The following is a 10,542-nucleotide window of genomic DNA, read 5'->3' on the forward strand; positions in this document are numbered from 1 at the left end:
GATTTATCAAGAAAGAAACAATCACATTAATCTTTCATATCAACCATTACTATCTGTAACATATTTTTGCAGGTATATTGGAGATGTATGGAAGAAAAACAAGCACAAGGTCTCATAGTTGCCTGTGTTTATGCAAGAAATACCTTCATATACCTACCTGGCATCACCACAGATATCTGTGGCCTAATGATCATGATGATGGTTATTGTGGGTGACCGGAGTGTGACTTGACGTCCTGGTTTTAGTAGCTTCCCAGCTGCTGTGTAATCTGAGCCATGGATAGCGACAGCCGGGGTGGGCGACAGTCGGGGTGTTTGGTGGAGGGATTTAGGGCTCTTCCTCTCTGTCTTTACTCTCTCTCTCTCTCTCAGACTTAATATTTAAATATAGTGCAGTGCTGTGCAGTGGAGAGGTCTTGGAAACATGATGGCAGCGCGCAGTTTTGGGATATTTTTTGGAGTTGTGGCTATTCTCGGGACTTTAGTGGTTCAGGGTAAGTGGCGCAGTGGCAAACTTTTGGCACACCCTCATCAACTGGCTGAATGCCTTATCTGTCAAAATGATCTCATGCGTGCAAGGGCAGCTCTAAAACACTACATTAAGTGTCATGCCAGATAAAACTTAATATACTTTAGACCTCCTTAAGACTTGCAAAAACAAGAACAACATACAGTTGTAAATTATCAAATTAATGTAGATTATCTGGATTTTAACCTATTTTGAAGTTTATTTTCTTCCCTCCTACTGTTGAGAGCATATCTGACCTCTAAATATAGGAATTAAATGTGTTAAAACAATGCAAACAATTCTTATTTTTTCTCCACTTTATTAGTTCTCACAGTTATTAAATATGACAGACTAAGTACGAGAGTAAGTAGTATTATCACAATTGTTATGTGTATATATATAGGTGCAGGGGGGGAAAGAAATCAGTGCACCTCTTAAATCTTAGAAGTAGGATTGACTGTTTAAACAGCCTGGGTTTGAATTTCCCTGATGAAATTTCAGCGCTTGGCAACGACAGCCAATAAGCCAACTAATTATTGATCAATGGGACAGAATGAGGCTGTTAAAGGGCTGCATCCTGCCCACAGGCTACCAGTTGTGTAGGTCTGACATGTAGTATACATGTGCAGTACACGCTGCTTCACTTTAAGTTTGCCGGGCTTTTTTCAATTTGGCATTAGAGGGTAACCCATTACAAAGCATTTTGTGGTTTTGTCTGCTTGTATACACTAAGTGCACTTGTAGATGCTGAGGAGGATCATCTGTTTCCTGGACTGTCACATGATTTAGTACTACTTTGAGTGTAGTGATGTTTTTTTCTCAGATGGGCACAGAAGTGTCAGTCAGCATGAAGTAAGGCAGAAGGTCATCTGTGCTTCGTCATGACAGCAGCAGTACTTCTGGTGTGTGTAAAGCTGTTCTGGTAGGCAGGAAGGCTACAACTGCAGTGGAAGAAGAAGTAAAAGCTTCTGATAAGATTATAAAAATATGATTTGTGTGAGCTTAAATGAGTCTGCAAATCCATTTGGTCACTAATACCTCTCCTCTCCCTGACTGACCGGTCATATCTCTCCCTGTATGACCGGTCGATCTCAACAGTTGTGGGGAAATACTTCCATCTCCTTGGTAGAGGTCACTGTGGGCTAGTTTAAAATCGCCCAGTGGCAAGGTCTTGAGCATTATCACTTCACTTGAACATCATATCGAGTTTCCAAAAGGAACAGCACTTCTCTCTGTTTTTTACACACTCACTGACAAACACAGAGTGTGTGTGAAGATAAAAGTTACACACATAAGCAGGACAATTATACAAAGTCAGCAAAACAGTCACTCCACAATTGCTGTCTATAACAGTTTTATTTATTTTATTATGTCTGTCATCATCATCGAGTTATGATGATCAGAATGTGAACTGGAATGCCAATGACTGATAATAGGACTATGTTGTGGGGCTGAAAGAAAGGATGCATCTCATGTTCAAAGTGGTGACATTAGCAGGAGTGAGCTGGACGAAGGGGCACGGTCAGCTGGGGTAAGCTTGGCTTGCTTTTACCCCAGTCAAATAGAGATGGTGCAATGTTTACCTGTGTGGCCATGTTGTTCTGACCCATAATGCCAACTGCCATCTGGTCACGTTAAAGGGTCAGCTCAGCTGTATCACAATAAAACACTTTATTTTCACTTTTGGCCTGTGCTGTCTAATTAAAGATCAGAGCCCACATGCCCTCAGTGGTCACTTGTAGCTCTGCTTCTAGTCTCCAATCATCACTCTCCTGTTCCCCTCCAAACATTATCTGTTCTTTGGATCCGCATGATAATAAAACTGATCCACGTAAGTTGCTTGACCGAACTTTATATAGAATAACACGACACGCTGCAAAAAGATGCCACTTTAAAAGTAAGTTTAAAAGAATTAATATGCGAGTGAATGCAAGTGAAAATGTTTAAAAACAAGCCCCTAATCTCACTGCATTGTCACTTACTAGGTCTTATATTAAGTGTACTGATATATTTTGACAAGAAATTAGACAAATATAAACGCCAAGATTTTGAGTTTCTGGGCAACTCACATGGCACACATTAAAGGTGCATTATGTAAGAATTCAAGTTAAAAACTATCAACAGAATGTGAAGAAATGGGAGTTTTGACATCATGTCAAAGAGGTCTATGAATTGTGTTGCCAAGATATCTACTGAAGTTAGCATGCTAACAAGCTAGCCCAGGCCTGTCCTGTTTCGTAATACCACACTGAGCTCCCAGTCCAGACCCCTAACTGCTGCTATCTGCAGCTGCTGTTAGCTGGTTAGCTCAGGTAGCCATGCAGCTAGTAGTTAGTAAGGTAATATGCTGCCTCGTATTAGTTTGGAGTACAGTCAGAGTCAGTGTATTTCTTTCTGTGTTGCAACACAACATACTATTTACTGTACTTACAACATTCATTTTGTCTGAATTCTGGTACAAACACATGCAGCACTATTATTGCTTGCAGCTATCTATCCTATCCTAATAATCTTGATAATTATCTTATTAATAATTATGTTTTTGTTTTTTTTGTAGATAAATACAAAATCATGAGTGCTATTTTATGGAAATATTGTAGTAAAGCCAAAGAGACACAGTGTGCAGGGTGCCATGAGGTCGGCACGTTATTATTGTTACCTACCAAAGAATAACTGCAATGTTACGAGCCTTACACTGATTTTTCATAGTTTTCATAGTTGATAGTAGATCTATTTATACTCTCTTTGTATAATCGCCTTATTATATGTCTTTTTTTTCCTCTGTGATGAAATTGGAGGAAGTACTACTGTTGACAAACAGATCAGAAGGGAATGACACACAGCATACCTCTGCATTCTCACGTTTCAAATTTCAATGACTGTCATCAGTTTTCTCATCCGTGTGTTCAGTGTAATATTTGAGAACAATTAATTAACAATTGACAAACTCTTGGGAAGTGAGACATCAACAGCACTGTCATTACACAGCCTGCAATAGGTATTGTCCCGTGGGAGAATTATGATTACAGCTCATATCTATGTGACATGTTGGACCCAGCAGACCTGGAAATGAATCGATCATGGGAGACGACATCTTTACTGCTTTGCAGTTCATGCTACTGTCATCATTTTTGCCTAATGATGATATTGATGATTATTGTAGATGACCTGAGTGTGACTTAAAGTGCGGGCCTAGAGTTTCCCAGTTGCTGTGTAATCTGAGCTATGGATCGTGACAGCTGGGAGGGAAGAGGCAACAAGTCGGAAATAACCGCTGCCTTTCTCTCTCTTAGTCTCTCTTGAAGTTTATACTGACACAAAGAGCAACCAAGAAGGACAGCGTGATGGTAACAGTTAGTTTTTAGACTACTGGAAAATCTTTATAGATACACAGATAGATACATACAAGTCATATTTGCTATAAAAATTAAATGAAATGTTTAAGACAGAAAATGCTACATCGTCTCAAGAAAGATTAATCAATAGTAAAAGAAAAAAAAGTAATGCCATGAGGGAATTTAATTACATCTGGCACAACGTCCACTTGGACTGATTAGAATTTGGTGTTTAAAGGGTCACACGTGACTGTGATCTCACATAGCTCAAGGAGTCATACGCTGATTACACACGAATAGACATACAGCAGACCAAGACCAACAAAACTTAATACGGTCAAATTATTTATACAACCATATACAACCATGAGGCAGTAGTTCTAGTAGTTGGCATAGTTTAGCTTATTTCCAATGTTTCTCCCGCTCCTGTTATGAAATATCAATCAGGCATAATTCCAACACATATGCACATAAACTAACTCCATTTCTCATCTATTTTTCCATGCAGTGCGGTGTAATGAGGAGAAACATCTGATCAGACACTTGTTCCAAGGCTACAACAAGAATATTCGCCCGGTGGTTCATCCTGAAGACAAGCTGCAGGTTCAGATCAAGCTGACCCTCACAAACCTTATCTCTCTGGTGAGGGCTCACTCGTACTTGTTGCCATCAAAGCTTGGCTGGAACTGCTCCAAACAGCAAATACACACAATTTTAAGATAGGTGCATGACCACAAGTTCACCATTATTCCCATAGGACAATAGCATTAATCATGATTCTTGGTGGGTTTAGATATGAACATGATCATGCTGTTAGCTCACTGCAGTATTAAGTTAGCAGTACTCAAATATTCATGCTCCTTCTGAACTTATACCACAGAACGAAAAGGAGGAGACTCTTACGACCAATGTGTGGATTGAGATTGTGAGTTTTTCCTCTCTTCATATTTTGTTTTTGTGTGTACACATTCTGACAAGACTTTTGGTATTAATGGAGACCTATTATGCTTTATTGTTTATTTCTCTTTCCTTCAGTTTTTTACATTGGTTCCTATGCATGTAAAAGGTTTTGAAAGTTAAAAAGCCCAAAGTCGGTGTCAATGGGACCTCCTCTGTCCCACAGAAAAACACTACTCCTAAAGTGCCTGAGACGCCTCATCAGAAGTCCCGCCTTTAACTCCAAGACTTTGTGACATCATACTATGTCACTCATACATTTGTACAGTGTGACAAAGTAAGCATTGTTGGGTCAGGTGTGTGTAAGCTGACCAATCAGACCAGAATGAGTATACAGGAGGGGGGCCTTAAAGAGACAGGAGCTAAAACACAGCGTTTCAGAGAGAGGGGGACAAGCATGAGAAAACTGATGTGTTTTTGAGATTTAAAGCATGTAAATTATATTATGAACCTGAATATGAGCATAATATGTCTGCTTTAAAGACAATTTTGTCCAAAGGACTCGGTCCTTCTCACTTTTTCAGCCCTCAGCTGTGTCTAGTTTTCATGACACAGGTGACCTTTCTCTCAAATGTCATCTACAGCAATGGAGTGATTATCGTCTTGCCTGGAACGCATCCGATTATTATGGAATTGAGGTTATTCGTGTCCCATGCAACACTGTTTGGCTTCCTGACATTGTCCTTGAGAACAAGTAAGGCTGTAACAAAGAGCCATTATACTGTTTTTTTGTTGTCTGGCATTAACAGTTTCTGTTCCTTATCCTCAATCTCTGCAGCATTGATGGCAAGTTTGATGTGGCTTATTATGCCAATGTGTTGATAGACAAGAGTGGTTGGATGTACTGGCTGCCACCTGCTATCTATCGCAGCACTTGTGCCATAGAGATCACCTACTTCCCATTCGATTATCAGAACTGCACGCTAGCTTTCAGGTGTGGTACAATTACATAATTTCAAAATATATGTACTATATATAATTGCTGATTTATAAGTTTGTTCTATTTCGTACATTTCTTGCCCTATAATGGGCTTCTTTTAGTGATTTGCCCCATCTAAAGGCAAGACGCCTGCTCATAGAACTGGAGTTAAATCCAGGTTGCCACTTTTTTCTGTTCTAATCCATCCTCACTGCCACGACCTCTAGATCCCAGACGTACAGTGCCAATGAGGTTGACCTCATCTTGGCTGTTGGGGAGACAGGAGATACTATTGAGTGGGTGGACATCGATCCTGAGGCTTTCACAGGTACAGTTCATCCACGATCATTATACTCCAATATTCAAACACGCAATTCATCTCCAGCTTGTTATGTTCTCACCCTTCAGAGAACGGTGAGTGGGCCATCGTCCATCGTCCAGCCAAGAAGATGATCAACAAACGGTATTCCCCAGATGACCTAGAGTACCAGGAGATCACGTTCAATCTGATCATCCAAAGGAAGCCCCTGTTCTACATCATCAACATCATCCTGCCCTGCTCCCTCATCTCTTCACTGGTCGTACTGGCCTACTTTCTACCTGCACAAGGTCTTTAGTAGTTGTTTAACAACCTCCAGCTATCATTCATAGATTATTGTTTCAAATAGGGCATTATTATTGAATTAGTCTCATAATGAAATATAAAAAATAATGCATTTTAGTTACTCTTATACCACTCATTAATAAAAGACCAAAGACCTATTGTGCTTTTTTGTTAGTTTTCCTTTCCTTTAGTGTTTTATATAGATTCTTGTGCATGTTAAAGGTCTTGAAAATTAAGTCAGCACCAGTAGTATCCCAACATAAAAGTGTGCACCTAAAAATGAGCACAATATGTCTCCTTTAAAATGGAGCTCAGTTGAGAGAGCTCTAAGACCAAATCTGTTTTCAGTGTGCTGTTTTATCCCCCTATCCTTGACTAAAGCCAAATGTCATTATGTTACATATAAAAAGCCTTTTTAATTGTACTACATAACCTTATTTACTGCATACTGTATAGTGCCTGAGCACGGAGAATGTACCAAAAGTATTGGGTCCTAAATCTGTTATGATTATTGCATTTGGTCTGGTCCTTCTCTTGAGTCTCTATTGTCGCCTTCACAGCTGGGGGACAAAAGCTGACTGTGTCCATCTCTGTCTTGCTGGCTCAGACTGTCTTCCTCTTTCTTATTGCTCAGAAGATCCCTGAGACATCTCTCTCTGTTCCTCTCATTGGCAAGTGAGTCAGTGTTTGTTCTATGCTGACCTCTGCTGGGGGTGTCTAGTCTTTAATCAGTACAGCTTTAGCCCCCTGTCCAACACAGATCTTCTCTGATGTCCTCCTCAGGTACCTGATCTTTGTGATGAGTGTCACTACTCTCATTGCCACTAATCAAATTGTGGTGCTGAACTTCTCCCTGCGCAGCCCAAGCACTCATACCATGTCCTATACCATCAAACATGTAAGTACATCATGTTCAGTTGAGTCAAATATGTGTATTCAAGAGTTACTTTACGTGAACTAACTACTGCTATCTTCTCTGCCCTGTGTTCCAGTTGTTCCTGGAAATGGTACCTCGCTTCCTAGGCATGTCCCCTCTGGTGGAAGAGGGTGAGGTGACAGCAGAGGTAAATGGAGTGAGGGAGCGGCGGCGCAGCTCCTTTGGCCTCATGCAGAGAGCAGAGGAATATGTACTGAAACAACCTCGCAGTGAAATGATGTTTGACAAACAGAGAGAGAGGCATGGTCTGACAAGATCAGTTGGTAAGACATATATTTTTAAAACTATTTTTACCACTTTGCACTTAGGGTACATTAATTAACTGTTAGTTAATACAGTAATAGGCAGCTAGCTGGCTAACGTTTGGTCAGCACAGTTGGCTGGGTGCATACTGTAGAACCTTTTTTACATTTTGTTACCACAAACTGGCAACTACCACTGACAAAACACAGATACCACGTGATATCAAGAGCTTTATACTATTGGCTCACAAACCTCCTAAAAGGCTGGAACCATCTGTCAGAATACACAGAGATAAACAAAACAATCATTTTGGAGCCGACAAACGTGAATAACAATCATAATAATGTTTGTAAGTAAAAGTTTGTATTCTGTGCCTTTCTATGAGCTTTGTCTACATTCAAATGTTATTAATATGAACTTTAATTAAGGGTTTACATGTTAATTAAGGTACTAACTAATATAAGCATATGGGTGATCAAGATGTTCACAGCGAAGCCATTTCATTATTGATAAGTGAAAACTGTTTCTATAAATACTTATTTAAGGGTAATGATTATCCACTTACTTGTTTGTCTTCCGACTTATTTTTGGTCAAGGTTTAAGATCAATGTAGACGCTCCATGGTCTTTATGTTCACTTGTTCCTTTGTAGACGTTCCTTAACTTAAAGCCTCACCTATAAATCAGGTTAAATAAGCATTACTTGACCGTACTTAGCCATCTCTTATTATACATAGTTATGCACTGTATACTGTATAGACATAGATAACCCTTTTAATTAACTATTATTTAACGTTCATTACTGTAATAATTCATGATAATTAAAGACATGTTCCATTATTATAAAGTTCTACCTTTAAACTATGAGTCATATCCCTTATATTAGCCAGTCATGTGTGTAGTAAATGCATATTACGTGTGGTTCAGCACCTTTTATGGTGCCTGTGTTTGCCTTAGATAATGCAGTGGCATACTGTCATCTAATTGTCTGCGTTTCCTTCCCCCTAGTGGATAACATAGATGTCAGCAGCACAGCCAACTTGTATAAGAGTTTGGCCCAAGCTGCACCTGAGATCAAGCAATGTGTGGATGCCTGCAACTTCATTGCCGAGAGTACAAGACAACAAAATGATATTGGATCTGTGAGTGTTAAACATATATGCCTAGCCAACAATTTGTAGGTATAATTAATGTTTTGGATGTGTCTACTTTTTACATATTTTCCTGTCTATATTTTTTAGGCAAATTGTTATCTTAGTAAGTTTTAATCTCAATTCACTTTACTTCTGTCTAAAGGAAATTGAAAGCTGGGTCCTGATCGGGAAGATGATTGACAAGGTTTGCTTCTGGGCTGCCATTCTCCTCTTCATCATTGGCACAGTGGGGATCTTCTTAACAGGACACTTCAACCGGGCACCCGATTTTCCATTTCCTGGGGAGAACAAAAAATATGCCCCTAGTTAAAAAAAATCTATTCACTGTAATGAAACATTACCAAGGGTCACTGTGCCTCATGCTGTCCCTACAGCTGAGCAGCCTTGCTCATTGAGTCCAAGGCTCAGATTCAGGGTTGAGTTGACAGAGATGTAAAAACAAATCTATCTGTGTTCACACTCGAGGCTCAGACTTGTCTTTGTGAGCGCTTGTCAAGCAGCCGAGGGTTTTCATTCAAACTTGCAAGTAAGTTCTGAGTTCTCTGTGTTGATGTATGTTCTTTGGATGTGTATATTGAATAGGTGGACCAGGTGTAGTTAAGAAAATTATGTTTTAAATCATTGCCATCATTGTTATCATTATCTTTTAAATCATACCAAGTTTAATTATATTTGTCTATTCTGGGCTATAAAACAATGTTCAGGTCAAGGCAGTTCACCACCATGCTGAGGAAGTTATTGCTGTTGCACTGAAGAACTTTTCAGATTAAAACTGCTGCAGCATCATTATGCCATAAGCACACATACACTGTGTGTATTCATAAATAGTAAAAAAGAATAAACTGATGAACTGATTTTATTTACACGAGGTCTGCAAAACTTGTTCATCTTTCATGGGCTCACAAGAATCGTTCATGTATCACACTGAGAAACACATCTGCTGATGTCTGGATAGGTTTCCCTGCATGTACTATGTCTTATGTGAAGAAACTGTGCATGTAACTTGAGCCAGTGACTCTGAATCAAAGCCTTATTCTTCTTACTATGACTTATTTATTAGGAAGTCTTGTTAGGGTTAGATGGCTCAGAGGCATATTGTCTTGACTCATTGTACCATGTTTTTTAAATAAATATTTTATTTTGTGCATTGAGACTTGCTTTATCAATTTATTTCAAGTGTGAGTTGTGTGAAAACCCCACATAAAATTAGGGAAATGTGTTTTGTTCTTGAATTGAGTGTTAGAGAACACATGTCTTACATCTGATTGCACCACAAACATCTCAGAAATGTTTTCAGAGAGAGATAATAATCATCTGCTGCTCTTTTTCAACTTTTTCAAGTTCATCATCTTCACTCTGTTTAAGTCCAGCTGTGTTGAAAGCTACATCAGTGGGGACTTGAGAGGGACAGTCTTAGAAAATGCTATTTACAGTCTGTTCATGTGAGAATCATAAGCTTACATGCACTGAATGAGTTTGTATTTGTAACCAGGTTATATCATTAGTTATAATGTGTATATAAAATAGATACTTAACAAATGTATTTCATTGTAAGTGCAACACAACATAAGGTTAATTATCTTGTAATTTAATACAGGCGAAATAAATATAACACATATGACTTTATGATGACATAACAATATATCCTTGGACAAGTAAAAGGTAAATAAAACTAAGAAAACATTTATTTTTCTCTTGAGGATCTTGATTTAAGTCCATAGTTATACCTTTTGTGTAAAATGTCGTGGTGGTTGAGCATCTCCATGTGGTGTGAGAAGGTACTGCACCAAAGTAGGGCTTACTTCCTTATTTCTTAACCGGTGTAAGTGTAAATTGTCTGAGGGACTCAATTGTCACCAAACTGTTCAGCTTTTACTTATGTCATGT

At 39.0% G+C, this 10,542-nt stretch overlaps 1 protein-coding gene across 1 annotated transcript; it reads left to right on the forward strand.

The window, feature by feature from the left end:
* Nucleotides 1-369: 369 nt before the first annotated feature.
* chrne (cholinergic receptor, nicotinic, epsilon) lies at nt 370-9,801 on the forward strand. The gene is made up of 12 exons (XM_073479837.1): nt 370-493; nt 4,351-4,484; nt 4,723-4,767; nt 5,384-5,493; nt 5,578-5,733; nt 5,946-6,046; nt 6,127-6,327; nt 6,883-6,997; nt 7,106-7,220; nt 7,315-7,522; nt 8,510-8,643; nt 8,798-9,801. The coding sequence occupies exons 1-12, from the start codon at nt 424-426 to the stop codon at nt 8,963-8,965; spliced, it is 1,557 nt and encodes a 518-aa protein (XP_073335938.1). The 5' UTR covers nt 370-423; the 3' UTR covers nt 8,966-9,801.
* Nucleotides 9,802-10,542: the final 741 nt, after the last annotated feature.

Source organism: Pagrus major, chromosome 13, assembly GCF_040436345.1.
Source record: "Pagrus major chromosome 13, Pma_NU_1.0".
Taxonomy (NCBI): Eukaryota; Metazoa; Chordata; class Actinopteri; order Spariformes; family Sparidae; genus Pagrus; species Pagrus major.